General features: G+C 47.0%; 1 protein-coding gene and 1 long non-coding RNA gene across 6 annotated transcripts in view; one reads left to right on the forward strand and one right to left on the reverse strand.

Moving 5' to 3' along the window:
- The window catches only part of ARHGAP39 (Rho GTPase activating protein 39), a 101,673-nt gene that overhangs the window by 43,265 nt on the left and 35,313 nt on the right, over positions 1–23,095 (forward strand). For 4 of the 5 annotated variants that reach the window (XM_069956954.1, XM_069956955.1, XM_069956953.1 and 1 more), the window contains 2 exons: positions 7,871–9,266; positions 17,552–18,113. In XM_069956954.1, the coding sequence (XP_069813055.1) occupies positions 7,871–9,266; positions 17,552–18,113 (1,958 nt within the window). Of the gene's footprint in view, positions 1–7,385; positions 7,552–7,870; positions 9,267–17,551; positions 18,114–23,095 lie in introns of those variants that run through there. The other variant, XM_069956957.1, reaches the window with a different exon arrangement.
- Positions 680–16,044, reverse strand: LOC138782956 (uncharacterized). Its single transcript, XR_011361602.1, has 3 exons — positions 15,921–16,044; positions 15,592–15,669; positions 680–948 (listed from the first exon to the last, which is right to left on the reverse strand). It is a non-coding gene; the product is annotated as an uncharacterized lncRNA (long non-coding RNA).

A 23,095-nucleotide genomic window follows, 5' to 3' on the forward strand; every position in this document is an offset into this window, starting at 1 on the left:
TTATTCAGTCTGATGCTATTGTGCAGCACCAAAAAAAAAATACTCCCGGCCCGCCACCACCGCATGCTGTTTACATGCATGATGCATTTGTGATGCACTATTTGCACGGATGTATTTGTAGTTATTGACCTGGTTAAAAGAAATGCTAAATAAAGGAGCAACTGGGATCTCCATTTATCTACAACCTGACATGTGGATGATGCCGCCCCCACACTCCCCATCCGTTCATTACTAATGAATCAGCTGTAATACCAAGTGTCAGGATGGACAAGATCCTGAGAACCCCCCCAATAATCGTGCTTTGTCATAACGATTTATATATAATTAAGAGAGGTTTGGATGCAGTGGCCTAACCCATAGACATCCATCACAACAGGAGCAGCAGCGGCAAAACATTTATTTTAGCTGAATACCTTAGTAAACCTGAAATATCGTGGGAGATCAGCGGCAGGTGTGTGATCACCCAGAGGTTCCTGCACCTTATGTTCATCTTCTCTCAATCCTATTTTTTAGTACATCGCCCCCCCCCATAATGACAGCCGCATTGGTGTGAACGTGCCCTTACTGTGTCATTCACCACTGTGTGGATCATGGAGAAGGTATACAGGAGAATGCCTGGCTGCTGCTTATGTGATGGATGGTAAATAAACAGGGGGTGGTGTCATTCTTTTATTGGGGTTGTTGCGTCTCTCCTTACTTTGCTGCCGGCGTTGTAGGAAGCAGGCGAGAGGCTGCAGCGGCTCAGGAAGACGTGTCCCTCCAACGAGCGTCTGATCACAGCCAATCGCTCTCTTCCTGCCATGTTTCCATGGTGATATTGATCACGTTCTTCACAGCCACAAGTGCCCCCCAGATAGTAGTGAAAGGAATTGGGACACGCGCAGACTTCACATGGAATATACTGTTCTTGGAATAATCCCATCCATTTCCTGTGATCATAGATCGGCTCTAGGGGAGTAAAGATGAATTCTATACAGTGTGATAGCAGCGAAACTGCACCTATTAAAGGAGACCTGGTTGATGCTGCCCAGTCTGTGGCTTCCCTATCACAGTGATGTATGATTCATTCTGAATAACTTCACCATTATAGACTAATCATACCTGTAACATGAGTCATTATGGGGGTCCCCCACCCTGATTGACAGATCTCTCCCTATGCACAAACAAGGCTTAAGACCTCCCTGATAACTCAGTGTCGCGTTCCTGATCCAGGTCACAACTGTGGTGATTCGGCGTGAATTGTGTATCAGTCAGTAGTTCATATTTTCTGTCGTTCGGGCAGAATCAAATTAGTAAGAGTTTCCCTTTAATTGGGTTTTCTAGAAGGGAGAGGAATTCTCCATGGCTTGTGGTGTAGGGTGTACCCACATATCACATTCCCCACATATGACTGTAGTTTCCTGTCCTCTCTTGTTCCTGGTCGCTGTGATGTTACGACCATATAGGCACTGCCCCACTCAGCCAATCAGTCACCACGGTTGTGTCCTGTCCCTGGCAGTGATTGGCTGGGTGGGGCAATGCCTGTATGGTTGTAACATCACAGGGATCAGGAACAAGCTGAGAGGAGCAGTGATTGGGGGTGTGGGAACAGGACCAGTAATTAGAGCAGTGACTGGGGAACGGGTGAGTATTGGAGAAGGGACAGGGGAACAGGATGGGTAAGTATAGGAGTAGTGACATAGTAAGAGGACTGGGGAGTATAAGAGCAGTGACTGGGTAGTAGTGATGGGAGAGCAGTGACAGGCAAATGGGACGGGTGAGTATAGATAGTTCATTATTCTTACTACACCACAAGCCATGGAGATTCCTGTCCCCCCTTACAGCTGTTTTTAGTATAGATTTGTTCCTCTCCCTCTGTGGATTATCCCTCAGGTGTGTATAGAAATCTCTCCGCTTGCCATGTCCAATACGCCGGCGGTCCCTGACATCTCGGCCCAGTGGACTGATAATAACTTGTAGAACATTAATGGACTTTACCAGAAGCCGCAATGTGCTGTAAATCTATGACAGGAATCGCTTCCCTTCCCCCGTAATGTAAGATGTGGAAAGGACACCCAACCTGATGTTCCATTACTCTCATCATTTATTAAGAAAGGGAAATTTCATTATAATGAATAAATCACTGCGAGAAGTGATGGAAGCGAGCGGCACCGAGACGTGGCAGCATATTAATGTGTTATAAGGGGGAAAACTGCACTAGAAGGCTCCTGAGCAACAGAGATGGCGGCACCCTGGTATCGTACAGCTTCTCAGGAATACGGATGACCCCAATCAGATTCTGTCCTGTACAGATAGGTATAAGATATAGTAGGCCCTGCTTGGGCATCCGAGCCGTCTATAGCTCTGTGTATACCGCACTGTTAGTAAGTTACTCTCCTATAATACATTGCCAGATGGTACGTCCACAGAGGAGTCCGGTGATACAGTAGGGCCCCATAGAGGGTGGTGCGCCATCTGGAGGCTGTAAACTTACTGTAGTTGTGAAAGGGTAAAGTGTTCTGGAAAACCAGGCAGACAATGTATTTACCTCCAGCCTATGGATAGGCTTCCGGTATGTACCAGAAAAGCTCCCGGTGTATGTCAGCTGCAGTGTGAATGGAGCCTTACACTCTTGTAATATACTCCTGTAATAAATTCCTTATACTCCTGTAATATACTCCATATACTCCTGTAATATATTCCATATACTCCTGTAATATATTCCATATACTCCTGTAATATATTCCATATACTCCTGTAAAATATTCCTTACACTCCTGTAATATACACCTTATACTCCTGTAATATACTCCATATACTCCTGTAATAAATTCCTTATACTCCTGTAATATACTCCATATACTCCTGTAATATACTCCTGTAATATATTCCATATACTCCTGTAATATACTCCTTATACTCCTGTAATATATTACTTATACTCCTCCTGTAATATATTACTTATACTCCTCCTGTAATATATTCCTTATACTCCTGTAATATACTCCTTTTACTCCTGTAATATATTCCTTATACTCCTGTAATATATTACTTATACTCCTCCTGTAATATATTCCTTATACTCCTGTAATATACTCCTTATACTCCTGTAATATCCACCTTTTACTCCTGTAATATATTCCTTCTACTCCTGTAATATACTCCTTATACTTCTGTAATATCCACCTTCTACTCCTGTAATATATTCCTTATACTCCTGTAATATACTCCTTATACTCCTGTAATATATTCCTTATACTTCTGTAATATATTCCTTATACTCCTGTAATATACTCCTTATACTCCTGTAATATATTCCTTTTACTCCTGTAATATATTCCTTATACTCCTGTAATATATTCCATATACTCCTGTAATATATTCCATATACTCCCGTAATATACTCCTTATTCTCCTGTATTAGATTCAGTATACTCCTGTAATATACTCCATATACTCCTGTATTATATTCCTTATACTCCTGTAATATCCACCTTATACTCCTGTAATATATTCCTTATACTCCTGTAATATCCACCTTATACTCCTGTAATATATTCCTTATACTCCTGTAATATCCACCTTATACTCCTGTAATACACTCCTTATACTCCTGTAATACATTCCTTATAATCCTGTAATATATTCCTTATACTCCTGTAATGTACTCCTTATACTCCTGTAATATACTCCTTATACTCCTGTAATGTACTCCTTATACTCCTGTATTATATTCCTTATACTCCTGTAATATCCACCTTATACTCCTGTAATATATTCCTTATACTCCTGTAATATCCACCTTATACTCCTGTAATATATTCCTTATACTCCTGTAATATCCACCTTATACTCCTGTAATACACTCCTTATACTCCTGTAATACATTCCTTATACTCCTGTAATATACTCCTTATACTCCTGTAATGTATTCCGTATACTCCTGTAATACATTCCTTATACTCCTGTAATATACTCCTTATACTCCTGTAATATACTCCTTATACTCCTGTAATGTACTCCTTATACTCCTGTAATATCCACCTTATACTCCTGTAATATCTACATTATACTCCTGTAATATACTCCTGTAATATATACTTCTTATACTCCTGTAATATACTCCTGTATTATATTCCTTATACTCCTGTAATATCTACCCTATACTCCTGTAATATATTCCGTATACTCCTGTAATATACTCCATATACTCCTGTAATATACTCCATATACTCCTGTAATATCCACCTTATACTCCTGTAATATCCACCTTATACTCCTGTAATATCCACCTTATACTCCTGTAATATCCACCTTATACTCCTGTAATATACTCCATATACTCCTGTAATATCCACCTTATACTCCTGTAATATCCACCTTATACTCCTGTAATATCCACCTTATACTCCTGTAATATCCACCTTATACTCCTGTAATATATACTTCTTATACTCCTGTAATATACTCCTGTTATATATACTTCTTATACTCCTGTAATATACTCCATATACTCCTGTAATATGTCCTTACTCATTGTAATTCCTTGGCCGTGCTGCCATCAGATATAGAGTCTCATTTCACGGCACGCTGCAGGTCTGTAGCTGAGAATCTCCATCACGTCTGCCTCTTGTTGTATGCGTACTCTGACCTGCTGCACCAGATCTATAGGAACCGCTAAGGCTCCATGTTATCGGCTAGTGACCCAGCACTAAATGATGGAGATTGGCGGCCTTGGTGCAGCAGCCGGCTCTTCTCTAGGACCTGTCAGTTCAGGTGCCTTAAAATAAACATGAGACCACGGCCAGTGAATTATTCATAGCGTCTCCCTCACACTTTTCGGTTTAGCAAGAGCAGAACAAAATAGGAGCGCTGGAGCGTGAAACATTTACGGTCTCCACTAGGCCTTTAATTTAATGCTCTGCAATCAATAGGAAATTGTATGGAGGTGCCGCTCTCCTCAAGGTTACCAAGACCTTCATGACTTCTCCCAGCGCCACTCGGCAATGTGACAGGACGCTGCTCCCGACATGTGCATATTAAATGTACACACCGAGGCCGCTGCACGCGTCTCCACTACTCACCATGGCCTTTTTTACCGCTCTACTGAGGAATAAGTGATTGAAAGGAGACCCACAGAGAGCGGCCACAGAGGGCAGCCGTGGGTGCGCCAACAGAGGGCAGCCGTGGGTGCGCCAACAGAGGGCAGCCGTGGGTGCGCCAACAGAGGGCAGCCGTGGGTGCGCCAACAGAGGGCAGCCGTGGGTGCGCCAACAGAGGGCAGCCGTGGGTGCGCCAACAGAGGGCAGCCGTGGGTGCGCCAACAGAGGGCAGCCGTGGGTGCGCCAACAGAGGGCAGCCGTGGGTGCGCCAACAGAGGGCAGCCGTGGGTGCGCCAACAGAGGGCCCAGTGCGGTGCATTGTGTGTGTGTGTGGGGGGGGGGTGTTGTTAGGCCGCTGCGGTGCCTTGTGGGGGGGTGTTAGGCCGTTGCGGTGCACCGTGGGGAGGGCGGGCCAGAGCTTTGTGGGGAGTGCGGGCCGGTGCATTGTGGAGGGTGCGGGCTGATATTGTGGAGGGATTCAGGCCGGTGCAGTGCATTGTGGGGAGGGCAGGCCAGAGCTTTGTGGGGAGTGCGGGCCGGTGCATTGTGGAGGGTGCGGACTGATATTGTGGAGGGATTCAGGCCGGTGCAGTGCATTGTGGGGAGGGCAGGCCAGAGCTTTGTGGGGAGTGCGGGCCGGTGCATTGTGGAGGGTGCGGACTGATATTGTGGAGGGATTCAGGCCGGTGCAGTGCATTGTGGGGAGGGCAGGCCAGAGCTTTGTGGGGGGTGCAGGCATGTGCCTTATTTCTTCAGTGCAGGTCCGGACGTGGAGGCAGCAGCTCGGTAGGTCACTATTCGCTCAGCTTTTCCATTTCTCCTGTCAGCAGAACATTGATATTGGCAGAGCTGTCAGTGATCAGTGTGTACAGGGAGCAGATAATGCTGCATTTCCCGTACGTCTCTGCCCCCAATGACCTCCTGCCAGGAATCTTTATCCTAAATCCCAGGACAGCCCACCACCTGCCGCAAATCTGTTATACGGCTTCTCCACCCGCCATCAATATGTAGACTGAGGGGGTAACATGTACTGCTCACCTCTGCTCCATCCAGTCCTTCCTTACTATTAAAGGGGTTATCCAGCGCTACAAAAACATGGCCACTTTCCTCCTACTGTTGTCTCCAGTTTGGGTGGGGTTTTGAAACTCAGTTCCATTGAAGTAAATGGAGCTTAATTGCAAACCAAACCTGAACTGGAGACAACAGTAGGGGGAAAAGTGGCCATGTTTTTGTAGCATTGGATAACCCCTTTTAGCTAGGATAAATATAGCTATATCCCAGGCAGGTTTACATTCACTGACTGTAGATTTACCTACCACATCTGCTGGAAGTAGGTACTGTATCTACTACTCTGTGTATAATGGCGGCATTCCACAAGCATTGTTTTGGTCCCGTGTGAGGACGCATTACAGGCTTCCCAAAAGCTAAACAAAGTTCAACCTCAAAATCTGCCCAGAAATTGGCACCAGATCAAGATAATGTATTTTATAGTGGGACAAATCTGCAGCGTTTTCGGCAGAAAAGTCACCATTAACACCACCCAACCCCATTGCCCATCTGCATTTATCTCCAGATCACAATAAGTTCCATCAATGCTGATGTGACCGATGCAGGAGACGGTAGACCCCGCGAGTACCTGGGCAGAGGCTTTTCTATAGCTCTAACATACAGGCTTATCCATGACTGGATAAATGGCCAGAACCAGCGTCACTCTTGTCCTGCTTCGTGTGCAGTATTGCAAATTGGTTTCATTGAAGTGAATGGAGCCAAGTTGTAATACCTCTTACCACCTGAAGACAGGTGTGGCGCTGTGATTAGAATAAAGCAGCCATGTTATGCTAATCCTGGATAATCCCTTTAAGACCAGTAAGCATTAGTTAACCGAATATAGGGTTGTGCGATATAAGTCTCTGATCTGGGACACAGATGTTATGGATAGCGGCCCACGACGTAGATGGTATCATAGAGGAGACAAGTCATGTGACGATCTTTCTGACAATTCCTGATAGATCCCATCGACTGCCCAAACCTCAAGAATAATTTCCAGAATAAATTCCTTAGATTAAAGGAAATGTTATAACTCCCAGTTCTATCGGCTCCTCCACAGCTGTGACATCACCTACCACCATGTGCTCTCTGCAGCCAATCACCATCTGACCTAGCACGAGGCCAGTGATTGGCTGCTGAGGTCACGCCATGTACGTGATGTCATCACTGCAGAGACAGCCGGGAGACATCAGGTGAATAGAAGAGGGCTTTTAGATTACAGCATTTTGTGCGGAGCGTCGATCGGGTCCGAACCGACATGATAGGCCCCAGATTTTGTATTATTTATAGTGGAATATCGGCCCACGAGGGCCAAATCCATACAGATTGCTGGTGATCAGTAAATAATTCACATCCTGATATATATCCAAGCTGAGTGCAAGAATACGTGTCTAACAAGAAGCCATAAATCATTCATGAGGCGGTAAGAACCATATATCATTCATATCGGGACGCTATAGGAATCGGGCTCAGTATACGACAGATTGTACGCCGCAAACCCACAGAGTGAGACTTATAGTATATTGATGTGTGACGTATAGTATAGCAGCTGCTTGTATAAATCTGGAAACATTTCCTTACCTTCCATTGAGTTTAGTGGGAGTAGCCTGTGAGTTTCACTCTTTATGTAACCCCAGCATTTATACAGACAGCTATCCGGTGTGAATATATACTTTTTTCATGAAATGTTACTTTTTAAATTTTTTTTCAATCTCCTAACCATTTCCTTTGTTGTGTGGCAGGACCTCGTCCCTCAGGTGGAACACCGGCACCAAAGAGAGAATGCTGATCAAAGTGACTGACCGGGAGCCCAGCTTCCTGATGCACCAGGGCAATGGTTACACCACCGACAACTCACAGGGGACCCGCTCTCGCCGGCCCTCCGGGGGGCAGCCATCACCCATCATGCAGACATTCTCAGTCGATACCGACAACTCTGTCTTTTTTCCTGAGAGGAAACAGTCACCATATATGAAAAGAGCGGATCACGTCGGGTCCTGTTCCCCGTTACTTGGCCGAGGGGAATCCTTCTGCACCTTACAATCCCAACACAGGAAGCATTCCAATGAGTCGCAGCCGTCTTCTCCTCGCTACGCTTATGAGCCGCCACTGTATGAGGAGCCTCCCATGGAGTATCAGGCTCCCATCTATGATGAACCCCCCATGGAGATGCAGTTTGATGCCAGTGGAAACTATAGAGCAATGTCCCCTCAAAAGTCCCCCATTCGCAAACCACATACCTTTCTTCAGTCTCCAAAGCAGGCCTCCAACTCTCCCTACCAGCAGCTGGTGCTGACCAAACAGAAGTGCTCTGACAGGTTCATGAGTCTGGATTACAGTCCTGCAGGCAAGGAATATGTCCGCCAACTAGTGTATGTAGAACAGTCTGGTTCAAGCCCAAAGATGAAAACGGGTTTAAGGCATAAGTACACGCCTAACACGATAGGTGGGTCATACTCATTGCAACACAACCCCCCGTACATGAGGGACCAGCGGCATGAAGTGAAGTCAGGAGACTACAGTAGTATGGAAGGTTCAGATATACGGCAGCAACAGCATTCCTTCCACTCAGAAGACTCCATGTCTTGGTCTAGTCAGCAGGACTCCATGTCCTCAACAAGTTATTCTCCCAACACGCGCAAAAGGAAAAGCAGAAAACCCTCCTTGTCTCTGGAACCGAACCCATCCCCGTCTGAAGTGTTATCTGATAGAGAAGGGCATGGTGAGCAGGGTATGAATGAGGAAAGACCTTCATCCATGCCCAACCGGCCGCTCATGAGCCGAACCGAAAGCCGCTCATCGGAGGCAGACATGCATCGGGGCTCTACGGAGGCTTTCATGGCACAGGCCCGGCTCGCTTGGGAGGCCCAGCAGGCTCACTTCCACATGAAACAAAGAAGCAGCTGGGATTCTCAGAAGGATGGCTCTGGCTATGAGAGCGATGGTGCAGTGCCTTTACCCATGCCCGGTCCTGTGGTTAGGGCTTTCAGTGAGGATGAAGCACTCGCGCAGCAAGATAGCAAACACTGGAAGAGAAGCACCTTCGAAAAACTTGGGTTCCCACAAATACTACTGGAAAAAAGTGTCTCCGTTCAGACTAACTTGGCCTCTCCCGAGCCGTATTTACACCCCTCTCAGGTAAAGTACTGAATCACATTATAGTTTACATTATAGTTTGGCCTTCTGTTTGAAGGTATATGTTCCAGGATGTGTGCTTATAATGGAAGGCTGCAACATATCCCTCTGTAAAGCCGTATAATAGGATAGAGGGGAAGTCCTGGGGAAGCTATGATGATGTCACTGACCATATAAGGATAGTCTGCTTATACTATGAACAGTGACATCATCAGAGCTTCCCTAGGATAACAAATCCATGTCAGCTGCGGAGGCAGCTCGGGAGGATACGATTTGTAAATTACTTCTATATAAAAAAATCTCCAGTCTTCCAGTACTTATCAGCTGCTGTATGTCCTGCAGGAAGTGGTGTATTCTCTCCAGTCTGACACAGGGCTGTCTGCTGCCACCTCTGGCCATGCCAGGAACTGTCCAGAGCAGGAGAGGTTTTCTATGAGGATTTGCTGCTGCTCTGGACAGTTCCTGACATGGACAGAGGTGGCAGCAGAGAGCACTGTGTCAGACTGGTGAGAATACACCACTTCCTGCAGGACATACAGCAGCTGATAGGTACTAGAGATTTTTAAATGGAAGTACAGTAATACCTCGTTCCCAAACACCTGGGTGTTTGAACAATTTGGTATTCAAACAAACTTTCCCCTGAAGTTTTGCTCGGTACGCGAACACTTTTCGGTATCCGAACAAAATCAGGGGAGGTAACTGTTTTTTTTTTTTTAAAACAGATGCACACAATGGAAAACGAATGCACACAAATGCCTCCGTTTTCTTAATCCGTTTTTCATCCGTTTTTTGCAAAAAACGGATTGCAAAATTGCAGCGTGAACCCAGCCTTCGTTTTTGTGTCCGTCAAAAGAAACAAATCCGTTTTGATCCGTTTTGTTTTTTACACTGGAAGTAAATGGAAAAATGGATCAAAACTGATGAACACAAAAGCATCAGTTTTTTTCATCCGTTTTTTTGCAAAAAACTGATTGCAAAGACGTAGTGTGAACCTAGCCTAACAGTTATTGAGGTGTTTGGGAACCCCAAGGTTACAGGAGCAGGGATTCCCCTCTTAATGACTGCAATCCCTGCTTCTTTACAGTGTGTTCCACGCAGCTGCGAGAAGCGGGAGCGCAAGGAAAGTTTAAACAGCTGCCTGCTCCTGCTTCTCTCTCTGCTGCAGGGATTCTCGTTATAATGACTGCAACCCTTTGCTCTGCCGGCCCACACAACGCTTACCTTGTAGCTGCTGGCTCCTGGTTCTCCCAGCGGATCTGACTCCTCCACCGGCCTGCAGCAGCTCCCAGCATCCTTCTCTAGGCCGCCGGTGCTCCACCGGCCCACTGCACCACAGCTGACAGATCCCGCTCCTTCCCGCCGCCTCAGCCGACTCCTCAAGCTGAGGGGATCACCCCCGCTGGCCTGCCCTAGCTCTTGGCACCCCTCTCCAGGCTCCTGAACCGGCATTGGGCCGGTTTGAATTTTGCACTAGATTAGTTGCTGGCAGCCTTTCAGGAGCCTGCAGTCGGGGGCCAGGAGCTGGGGCAGGCCTGCGGGGGAGATCCCCTCAGCTTGGGGAGTCAGCAGAGATGGCAGGAAGAGGCAGGAGCCCGCGGCTGTGGTTTGAAGAGCTGGCTGCCTAGATAAGGGTGCCGGGAGCTGTTGTAGGCCGGCGGAGGAGTCACATATGAACGGGAATGAGGGAGCCAGAGGCTGCTAGGTAAGCAGAGCGGGGGGCAACAGTGCAGGGGATTCCCATCATTATGACAGGAATCCCCACTCCTTTATAGTAGGTAGTGGTGCAAGATGGCCGCTACTTACTGCTAGTCTTTACATTCTGTGGCCCTCGCGCTCCGCACCCATGGAGGGTAAAAAACTATTAAACAAATTGACATTGTTCCCTATAGGAACACACAGCTCTTTTCTCAAACTGCTCGGTTCTGGAACAGCCTCCAGAAGTGATTCCAGAATGAAGGTATTACTGTCATTTACAAATCTTTCTAACTTTCTGACACCGGCTGATTTAAAAACTATTTTTGTTGGCTTTGGAGTAAAGGATAATGGACCCAGTGGACAAAACCTGGATACATTTTTGTGTCAGACAGAAATCACCCAATCACAGCCTATTCCTTGTCTCGGGCATAATCATAAGTCTGGGCCATTTAGTTTGACGTCCATGCTAAACAAAACATGGTGGGAACCAGCCCAAAACGGACACCACACCCCAAAAAATATTAATAGGAACTATTCTTAATTGTAACATTCCCCCCCCCCCCCCCCCCCCCCCCCCATTATTTTACAGTAGTCACACACTCCAGGGGGAAGCTATTAGGGCTCGCACACTAGTTTTCTGCTGAACAGATGTTAGTGTTTTATACAGTGGTGACACACTCCAGGGGGAAGCTATTAGGGCTCGCACACTAGTTTTCTGCTGAACAGATGTTAGTGTTTTATACAGTGGTGACACACTCCAGGGGAAGCTATTAGGGCTCGCACACTAGTTTTCTGCTGAACAGATGTTAGTGTTTTATACAGTGGTGACACACTCCAGGGGAAGCTATTAGGGCTCGCACACTAGTTTTCTGCTAAACAGATGTTGCAATGTTCTGCAGAAGCCGAAATTACACAAAACTTGTGAACTTCTCCCTGTTTTGCGCTGCTGTTACTGCGGGGCGAGCCGTGTCTGGCACCAGGGATTTACTATAATATGAGCTCGTACATGCAGAGTTATTGCTACTTGCTGCTCTCTGCACCAGCAATCAATGGTAATTCCTGACCGCCACCTGCGCTCGCTAACACACGTGTAAGAGCACCTGAAAGCTTCAGCTCTCCCAGCCGCATGCTGCATGTAATTATAGGCTGGTGGAGCTGAACAGACTCCATTTTTAGCACAGTTAGCTGACGCTAGTCCACAGCTTTGGGCTTTGTACTCTATGAGGTCTCTGGTGCGGGCCGTTCTATGGATACTGTACATCTTTTCTCATCATGAAGAGGTTTTATCACTGTTGCAGCTTCTTTCTTCTCCAGTCACTTCTATGTGAGTTGAGCGATGATGTGACTGTCATAAGTCATCAGTGAGCCCCGGCCTCAGCCTGACTTAGTGCCATGTAGATTATGTGTCCCCAGCGTCTCCCGGGAGCGCACATTTTACTTGACTTCAAAAGTTTTATAAGAGAACTTGTGATTTTTATTAGCCGGGGCAAGGCTTCCTGTCTGAAGAGAAGCAAAGTCCGCTCCACCCCAGTAATGATACGGGAGATGGAAAGCATTTCATGTTTCATCCCGTATACATAGAGCCGAGATGTGGAGGAGTTTACACCATCTGGAGGAGGTTGTCTATAGTAAGAGGAGGGAAGATGATGAAATCAGATGGTAGTGATTGAGATATGAGGTCATGTGTGACGGCCCTATTAGATGGGCCGATCAATAATGTAAACGAGCGTCAATCTGCTAGAGCGACGCTCATTTATGGAATCTATTACATGGTTTAATTATTGTTTAGCAAGGGATATATAAATATATATTTAGCTATGTCCGTGCAGCCTTTGGCTTAAACAGTTATACATTACCTCTCCACACCCCGGGTCTTCTCCTTCCCTCTACTCGCTTGTCGACACCTCGGCAGAGCGATCTCTGAGCGGACAGGCCTCTCAGCCAATCACTGACCGTGGCCAGTGATTGGCTGATCGTCCTGTCAGCTCACAGACCGCTTAGAAGCTGCAGCTGGCGGGAAGCGAGCAGAGGGCAGGAGAAGACCGGGAGCAAGGAAAGGTAATGTGTAACGGTGTATTCAGTCATTGGGCATTGGCTGTGAATCGCTACGTGTAGTAACGGTCGGCGGCTGATGATTTTGTTCTTGAACCTAGAGACCCCATCAGCCCATGATCATTGTCATCACTGATCGTTGCTTCTATTACACGGAGCGATAACCGGCTGAACCGATTTTAGTCTACCGATAATCACTCTGTGTAACATGGCCCTTAGGGTCCTTTCACATTAATCTTCAGACGTCCACAGCTGCAAGCGACTGCTGATCAGCGAGATCTGCTCGTACTCACACTGCCTTTAGAAGGCACAATTAATCGAGCAGCTGGGCCACATGGAGAGCACATCCTCTGTTCATACCGGGAGATTTCTCCGCAGTACAAAAGATGTGATCAGCTGAGAATCAAACGTTTTCCCGATCCTCGACTGATCACTGTCACTTTCACATAGGCCGATTATTGGCTGAAGAAGCGTTTGTAGGAACACGCGTGGACGATAATCGTCCATTGTAGAAGGGTCTTCATGGCTCTTACTATCCATCCTTGTCCATCAGGGATAAATCACATGACAATGGGTCAGTCTGAACCCTTCTCTAGGGACATATTGTGACCGGGGCTCCGTGTAGCCTGTGTGTACTCACCGAATGAGCCCTTGTGGTCCATTAGATTGAGGCATATATACATCTATATACTGCAGAAAGTTATGTGTAGTATCATACCCTAAGGGTCCATTTACACAGAAAGATTATCTGACAGATTATCTGCCAAAGACTATAAACAGAGATCAGGTCATAAAGGAAAGCCTGAGATTTCTCCTAGTTTCAAATCCATTTCTGGCTTTGGCTTCAAATCTTTGGCAGAAGATCTGTCAGATAATCTTTCTGTGTAAATGGACCCTAATGGTGCGTTTACACGAAACGATTATCGTACAAATTTGCGCGATAACGAATTCGAACGATAATCGTACGTGTAAACGAAGCGAACGATCATACGACGAACAATACATCGCGCATTTTGATCTTTCAACATGTTGTCAAATCGTCGTTCGTCATTCGCAAAAAAATTCGCAAATCGTTCCGTGTGAACAGTCGTTCGCCGATTTAACCAATGTGTGAGATAGGCTTAAGCGTTCGCAAAACGATTGCACAACGAATTTTCCGTACGATATATCGTACCGTCTAACCGTCTAAACGCTGGAAAAAAAACGTTACTCCGACATCGTTAATCGTACGATCGGGCCAATTATCGTTATGTGTAAACACAGCATAACCTATTCCAATCATCAGGATCCCCATCCATTAAACCAGTTCCATATTATCCTATTGGTGATGGATGCCGGCACATGGCATCAGCCATAGACACCAGTGACACATGCAGTTACCTTTATGGATGACGGCTTTCTGAGGTGGAGGGACAGGTACCTCATTTCTTTCCTCTCCCTCAGGGGACTATACAGCCATTCCGGCCCTGGCGGGGGTTGACCTTTGTGACTTATGTTGCATTGCAGATAAAGTGACTTAATGGGGTTTTCATTGTAACCAAAAAGTGTCAGCAACCGCAATCGGGCAGTCACAAGAAATCCATCTACAGCGCGACCCCATCCAGCGACCAGTCACTGCAGTGTGACATCCCAATCTATGGTCGCCATGTAAAGGGGTTGTCCTGCAGGTGGCCGCCCCATACACAGTTAGCATAAGATATGTGCGGTGTGGCTGTCAGCTGGGCCACCGCTCTGGGGGAAGCTTAGGGGGAGGAAACTCCGCATCACCTGGGGGGGGGGGGAGCACCAGTGATGTCCTCTCCATATATGGGCAGCTACCTTGTATATAGATGTTCCATATATGGTAACTACCTTATAAGGACAGGCACACATCATTGGACCTTCCCTTCTGGCAGCAGCAACATATCCCACTATATACTTTATAGGGACATAGCCCTTTTATCAGTGTAAAGGTGCCATCCTGACATATACCTCTAAGGGAAGTGGTGTTAACAGGGCCTTAAAGAGGAACTGCAGCAAAAAAAAAAATGCTTTCTAATCAACTGGTGCCAGAGATTTGCAATTTACTTCAATTAAAAATATATATCAAGTCAGTACTTATCAGCTGCTGTATGTCCTTTGGGAAGTGGTGTATTCTTTCCACTCTGTAGAGCAGGAGAGGTTTTCTATGGGGATTTGCTGCTGCTCTGGACAGTTCCTGACATGGACAGAGGTGGCAGCAGAGAGCACGGTGTCAGACTGGAGAGAATACACCACTTCCTGCAGGACATACAGCAGCTGACAAGTACTGGAAGGCTGGAGGTTTTTTAATCGAAGTAATTTACAAATCTATATAACTTTACCAGTTCCCCTCTAACAGTACACATAGATCTGCCTGCCTTGTGGGAGCAGCAGAGGATGGGGAGCTCATTTTCAGTCTTTAGATGTGTAAAGAAGCAGAGATTGTGATTTTGGGGAAAACAGAAATAAAAGCTTCCCTAAAGTCACATTGGTTCTCATTATATAACAGATTCAACTTCTCTACATAAACTAGAAACCTAATGTGCAGAGACAAGTTCCCGGTAGCTGATCTAAAGCTTACCTGGCATCTGTGTGCCCGTCTGATGGTTCCCTCTCTGCCAGCAGCAGACGCTTCCCCTTATATCACAGATAAAATCATCTGAAAGGGAAGAAACCAAGTTACAATGCAATGATTTTCCAGCAGGCCTGGCATCCATCCACCCTGCAGGGCACTATACCCAGAAAGGCCAGCGGCTGACAGCCAGGCTCAGGGGATCTCTGCCATCTCAGCTATAGGGACAGATACAAGCGAGGATACCTGACAGAAGATTACTAATACCAAAAGCCTGACTGTGTGTATTGGCCCTTATATAAATCAGCCAGAATCCTAACTTCTCCAGCATCCCTCACCTCTGACCACCATTGCTGGAAACCTGGTGTGACACCGAACAGCGTATACAGCCTTTCCCCTCCAGCATTGGTTTCCTAAGGAATGTAGGACAGACTAGAGCCGCATGCACATACCGGACAGGCTAGAGCCGCATACACATACCGGACAGACTAGAGCCGCATGCACATACTGGACAGACTAGAGCCGCATACACATACCGGACAGACTAGAGCCGCATGCACATACCGGACAGACTAGAGCCACATGCACATACCGGACAGACTAGAGCCGCATGCACATATCGGACAGGCTAGAGCCGCATGCACATATCGGACAGGCTAGAGCCGCATACACATATCGGACAGACTAGAGCCGCATGCACATACTGGACAGGCTAGAGCCGCATGCACATATCGGACAGGCTAGAGCCGCATGCACATACTGGACAGGCTAGAGCCGCATGCACATATCGGACAGGCTAGAGCCGCATGCACATACCGGACAGGCTAGAGCCGCATGCACATACCGGACAGGCTAGAGCCGCATGCACATACCGGACAGGCTAGAGCCGCATGCACATACCGGACAGGCTAGAGCCGCATGCACATATCGGACAGGCTAGAGCCGCATGCACATATCGGACAGGCTAGAGCCGCATGCACATACCGGACAGGCTAGAGCCGCATGCACATACCGGACAGGCTAGAGCCGCATGCACATACCGGACAGGCTAGAGCCGCATGCACATATCGGACAGGCTAGAGCCGCATGCACATACTGGACAGGCTAGAGCCGCATGCACATATCGGACAGGCTAGAGCCGCATGCACATACTGGACAGGCTAGAGCCGCATGCACATATCGGACAGGCTAGAGCCGCATGCACATATCGGACAGGCTAGAGCCGCATGCACATACCGGACAGGCTAGAGCCGCATGCACATACCGGACAGGCTAGAGCCGCATGCACATACCGGACAGGCTAGAGCCGCATGCACATACCGGACAGGCTAGAGCCGCATGCACATTCCGGACAGGCTAGAGCCGCATGCACATTCCGGACAGGCTAGAGCCGCATGCACATACCGGACAGGCTAGAGCCGGTCCCTGTGGCTGACATCTACCTATCTTTCCCATTAAAACCAGTGCGGTCAGTTGGGTGCAGTTTATGTCCGGCATGTTGGGGAACCACCTGTGCCATTCTTTCCGTGTTCTGCTTTAATACTTATTCAGACTCTGTTTACAGCTTTAAACTCCAGCCATTTCTCATGCAAAAAACACATAAAAAGCATGTGTGAGCATGGCCTAATAGCAGTTTTTCAGCCTCTATAGTTGTTCCCATTCACTGACAGTGAGCAGAGATCTTCTGTCATGTGGTTGCAGGGCTGTCAGGAGCAGTGACCGCGCTCGTGGATTTGTCAGGGAGTGTTTTCTGGTGACAGGACTGTGATCACATGATGTCCCTCTCTACACCCCGTACAATCGCCCTCTTATCACATTCACAAATACTTGATTTTTTTTTTTTTAATGGGAAAAAGCAATTAGAGAAATGCGAGTCGTGTGCTCTGAAGTCAGACAAGTCTCTGATCCGCAGAGTGGCAGATCTGGCCGCCAATGTAACCTAACTAGCTCTCTGTCTATTGTCTCCTAGTCTGAAGACCTCGGTGCCTGCGCTCAGTTCGAGAATAGTCGAAACAACAGGAACATGATGCCCAGCTCCAGCTGTGTCTTCCCAACCTTCACCCTGAGGAAGCCATCTTCTGAGACTGACATCGAGAACTGGGCCTCTAAGCATTTCAACAAGCACACGCAGGGTCTGTTCAGGCGGAAGGTGTCCATCGCCAACATGCTGGCCTGGAGTAGCGAGTCTATCAAGAAGCCCATGATAATGACCTCCGACCGCAACGTGAAGAAGGAGGCCTGCGAGATATTCAAGCTGATCCAGATGTACATGGGGGACCGCAGGTCCAAGACCGACCAGCTGAGTGTCGCCTTAGAGATCGCCACCAAAGGGTGGAGCATGCAAGGGCTGAGAGACGAGCTTTACATCCAGCTGTGCCGGCAGACCACCGAGAACTTCCGCTATGAAAGCCTGGCCCGGGGCTGGGAACTCATGACCATTTGTTTGGCCTTTTTCCCACCAACTCCTAAATTTCATTCTTACTTAGAGGGATATATATATCGACACATGGACCCTGTGAACGATACAAAAGGTAAGAGCTAAAGCCCCCATAATCTTCCCAGTCTATATGTGTCATGTCCTATCTAATGCATGAGGCCGCCCTCCAACTGTTGTAAAACTACAATGTTCAGCCAAAGCTGGGGGGGCTGCAGGTTCCCCGCCACTGATCTAATGGGAGGACAGGATCTCCAGCTTCATCCTTTACCCATGGTGGTGGTATGGAGCTGTGGAAGTATCCATGTATGTTGGAGCATCCAAGTCATATCCTAGGACAAAGGTCTCCAACCTGCGACTCTCCAGTTATTGCCTTCCCCGCATGCTGGCAAGCTGAAGGACCACAGGTTAAAGGGGTACTCCAGCCTGGGGGCTTTTTTTATATGGCCGGGGAGGAGGTGGCTGAGGGTAATGACGTCCACTCACCTGCCCAGTTCCAGCAGCAGGTCCCCGCTGCCCGGACGCTTTCTGGTCTCTGAAGCGGGCTCGAGACGTGATGTTTCAAGTCCGCTCAGCCTGTCAGTAACAGAGGCGGGATCCCGGGCAGCGGGGACCGGAGCGCAGCGATACGGGACCCGCCGCTGGAACCAGGGAGGTGAGTGGATGTCGTTGCCCTCAGCCACCTCCTCCCCGGCCATATAAAAAAAAGGTCCCAGGCCGGAGTACCCCTTTAACCCTTAGGGGACACAGCCAGTTTTCATTTTTGCGTTTTCGTTTTTCCCTCCTCGTGTATATAAGGCCATAGCGCCTGCATTTTTCCACCTAGAGACCCAAATGAGCCCTTATTTTTTGCGCAACTAATTGTACTTTGCTATGGCAGATGTAATTTTTGCCTAAAATGTTCCGGGAAACCAGAAAAAAATTATATGTGTGGTCAAATTGAAAAAATTTTTTTTATTTTTTCTTATTTGGGGGGGGGGGGTTGTTTTTACTCCGTTCGCCCTGGGGTAAAACTGACTCGTTATATATGTTCCTTAAGTTGTTACGATTACAACGATATATAACATGTATAACTTTTATTTGATTTGATGGCTTGTAAAAAATTAAAACCTTTTAAAAAAGAAAATATATGTTCGTTAAAACCGCTCCATTCCCCGGCTTATAACGCTTTTATCCTTTGGTCTATGGGGCTGTGTGAGGTGTCATTTTTTGCGCCATGATGTGATCTTTCTATCGGTACCTTGATTGCGCATATATGACTTTTTGATCGCTTTTTATTACAATTATTCTGGATTTGATGCGACCAAAAATGCGCAATTTTGCACTTTGGGATTTTTTTGCGCTGACGCCATTTACCGTGCGATATCAGGAATGTGATTAATAGTTCGGGCGATTAAGCACGCGGCGATACCAAACATGTTTGTTTATTAATTTATTTATTTATTTTTATTTATAAAATGGGGAAAGGGGGGTGATTCAGACTTTTATTAGGGGAGGGGATTTTGTGTTATTAAAAATACATTTTTCTTTTACTTTACACATATACTAGAAGCCCCCCTGGGGGACTTCTAGTATATGCACTCTGATCTCTCATAGAGATCCATGCAGTATAGTTATACTGTATGAATCCATGAGATCGGTGTTCTATTGCTTTTGGCTGCTGCAGCCAAAAGCAATAGAATGCCGAGTCGGGATCAGCGCCATTACGGCGCAGACCCCGCCCCGGGATGGATGCGGCGATCGGACTGTGCCCGCTAATAGCCTTGATCCCGGGCTACATGCGGCACCCGGGATCGCGGCAGTTCAGAAGGGGGTCGCCGCGCTACCCCCCTCTGAACTCCCATAGCGGCACGAGGACGTTCAGTAACGTCCTGGTGCAGCTATGGGTTAAGGACCAATGTCCCAGGCTTTTACAGGGGGCTGTCAAGTATAGGGGGGGGTTTGACTATACCAGTCCCAAGCCATCATCCACACTTAGCCAAGAACAAGGAGTTAACCCCACTCAGCGGGTATGCCAGATATGTCTGAAACTTCTTCAGCGGAAACCATTTGACCTGTACCTTCTGCTTGAAGGTTGTGTCCCATCCAGGCACCTGTAGAGAAACATGACCTCGGCTGCAGAGCAGGTAGTCACATACGTCTCCTCTGGGGCAATCGCGGCTGTTATTGTTATGTTGTAGTGAGTCTGATGCATGGCCGCTGCCCGGGGCCCGCCGCTTTGGGGTTTACATTATTCTAGTCCTCAGACAATCTTTCTACAGCACCCTCACAGTCTTTTATTGCCTGTTTGCAGGTTCCATGGCTAAAGATGATAGAATTGTGTTTATAAGATGTACACAGATAGCCAGTTACCTGTTAGTTCTTGTGAGTTTAGTAGGAAGCTGGAGAACTGGGGGAAAGCCACAAGAACATGCAGACGCCATGTGGATGTGACCCTGGATACCAGACCAGGACGCTGAGTCAGTAGTACTACCCATATAGCCTCCACACTGACTATGTTATTTACATCACCTCCTGTGTGTCCTATAGAGACTGTGGACAGACCAAAGGTGGTCATACACAGAAGATTGGTCCATACATGTGCACGCTCAGCACAGCCAAGTGGGCATGCTTTCTGAAAGGAGGGGCTGCTGACAGACTTCTTCACTGGTGGCAGCCAGAATCCCTACAGCTAACATACATGTAATATGTGCGACAGCTTTTGTCCAGTGTACGGGAGGCTGTGCAGTGTTAGGTAACAGACCTATGGGAAGAAATAACAGTGATCTAGTCTAGGGAGATGGATGAAATGGAGTAACACAGCATGTATGGTTACGAGGGGTGATGGGAACACCAGACCAAGAGATCCTGAAGAAGCCGACACAAGAACGTCCCACATAACCACCAAAAATCTTATTGATGATACTGGGAAACCTCTATGACTCGACCACCTAAAGTTAAAGTGAAATATTGGGTGATGAACGTCACTGGTGTAGTATACAGTGGTGCCTTGGATTAGGAGCATAATTCGTTCCGAGACTGTGCTTGTTATCCAAATCTACTCTTAAACCAAAGCAAATTTTCCTATAAGAAATCATAGAAATGCAGACAATTGGTTCCACACCCCAAAAATAATAATATATTATTCTGAATAACGTGTAAAACTAATGAAACAAACATTCAGAGACAGCAGAATCTGTGATATTATAAGTTACTGTACAGTAATGGAGAGGATGGGAAACACAAGGACTGACAGAGACTGCAGGGAGCATGAAGGAATGAGCAGGACAGATGTGGGTACATACACGCAGCATTCTCTGTCTGGGGAGAGAGGGGTTACATCTATGAAGAGATTACCTCCACAGTCCTGTCCCCTAATGTAAGCCCCAGTCTGAGGTGGATCTGCTATGATTTTGAAGGTGAGGGAGACTTCCTGGGTCAGAGTACAGTGCTGTAGACCCCACTATGCAGACCATGCCCCGGCTCCACTTGTACTCCCACCCAGCACAGGGAGCTCTTAAACCAAAGCAATGCTCTTTAACCAAGTCACAATTTTGAAAAACTGTGAGCTCTTAAACCAAAACGCTCTTAAACCAAGTTACTCTTAAACCAAGGTACCACTGTATGATGGAACAAAATCTGCTCTGGATAAAGGGGTGGTCTCCTTTACAGGGTGGTCTGCACATGGCGGCCTTTTGGAAAAGGACTTGCTGTGTGTCCTGTCTGTGATGGGGGATAAGCACTTGTTCTGTGTAGCTTAGGATCATAGCCCTGGTGGGCTTTAGTGCCTCGAGTCCCATGCGGGCCGCAGCATCAGGCTGCACCGATTTATATTTAGTATAGAGGCGCATCGCTTTGCAGGAGGATATTATTAACCAGTTCTGTTTACTTCACTGCAGCAATATAAACAAATGATTGCAAAAGTTTACACACCGCTTAATGTAACCGAGATACAACAGTAAATAACATAAAACCAAGGCGTGGAGAAGGCAAACGCAAGTCGCCTGGTAATGGGTAGCGGGAAAAATAACCTTGTTTCTGTAGCTGCAGATACCACAGTCCCCCACCACTTGACACATCCATGCACTTCTTATATGTGTGAATGGTTGGGGCAGTAGTAGTAGTAGGTTGGCACTAGTAGACTGGTCTATGATTAGGGCAGTAGTAGAAAGTTGGCACTAGTAGACTGGTCTATGGTTAGGGCAGTAGTAGTAGTAGGTTGGCACTAGTAGACTGGTCTATGATTAGGGCAGTAGTAGTAGTAAGTTGGCACTAGTAGACTGGTCTATGGTTAGGGCAGCAGTAGTAGGCTGGCACTAGTAGACTGGTCTATGGTTAGGGCAATAGTAGTATAAGGTTGGCACTAGTAGACTGGTCTATGGTTAGGGCAGTAGTAGTAGGTTGGCACTAGTAGACTGGTCTATGGTTGGGGCAGCAGTAGTAGGTTGGCACTAGTAGACTGGTCTATGGTTAGGGCAGTAGTAATAGTAGGTTGGCACTAGTAGACTGGTCTATGGTTACGGCAGCAGTAGTAGTAAGTTGGCACTAGTAGACTGGTCTATGGTTGGGGCAGCAGTAGTAGGTTGGCACTAGTAGACTGGTCTATGGTTAGGGCAGTAGTAGTAGAAGGTTGGCACTAGTAGACTGATCTATGGTTAGGGCAGTAGTAGTAGTAAGTTGGCACTAGTAGACTGGTCTATGGTTAGGGCAGTAGTAGTAGGTTGGCACTAGTAGACTGGTCTATGGTTGGGGCAGCAGTAGTAGGTTGGCACTAGTAGACTGATCTATGGTTAGGGCAGTAGTAGTAGTAAGTTGGCACTAGTAGACTGGTCTATGGTTAGGGCAGTAGTAGTAGTAGGTTGGCACTAGTAGACTGGTCTATGGTTAGGGCAGTAGTAGTAGAAGGTTGGCACTAGTAGACTGGTCTATGATTACGGCAGTAGTAATAGTAGGTTGGCACTAGTAGGCTGGTCTATGGTTAGGGCAGTAGTAGTAGTAGAAGGTTGGCACTAGTAGACTGGTCTATGATTACGGCAGTAGTAATAGTAGGTTGGCACTAGTAGACTGGTCTATGGTTAGGGCAGTAGTGGTAGGTTGGCA

Source organism: Dendropsophus ebraccatus, chromosome 2, assembly GCF_027789765.1.
Source record: "Dendropsophus ebraccatus isolate aDenEbr1 chromosome 2, aDenEbr1.pat, whole genome shotgun sequence".
In the NCBI taxonomy this organism is placed as follows: Eukaryota; Metazoa; Chordata; class Amphibia; order Anura; family Hylidae; genus Dendropsophus; species Dendropsophus ebraccatus.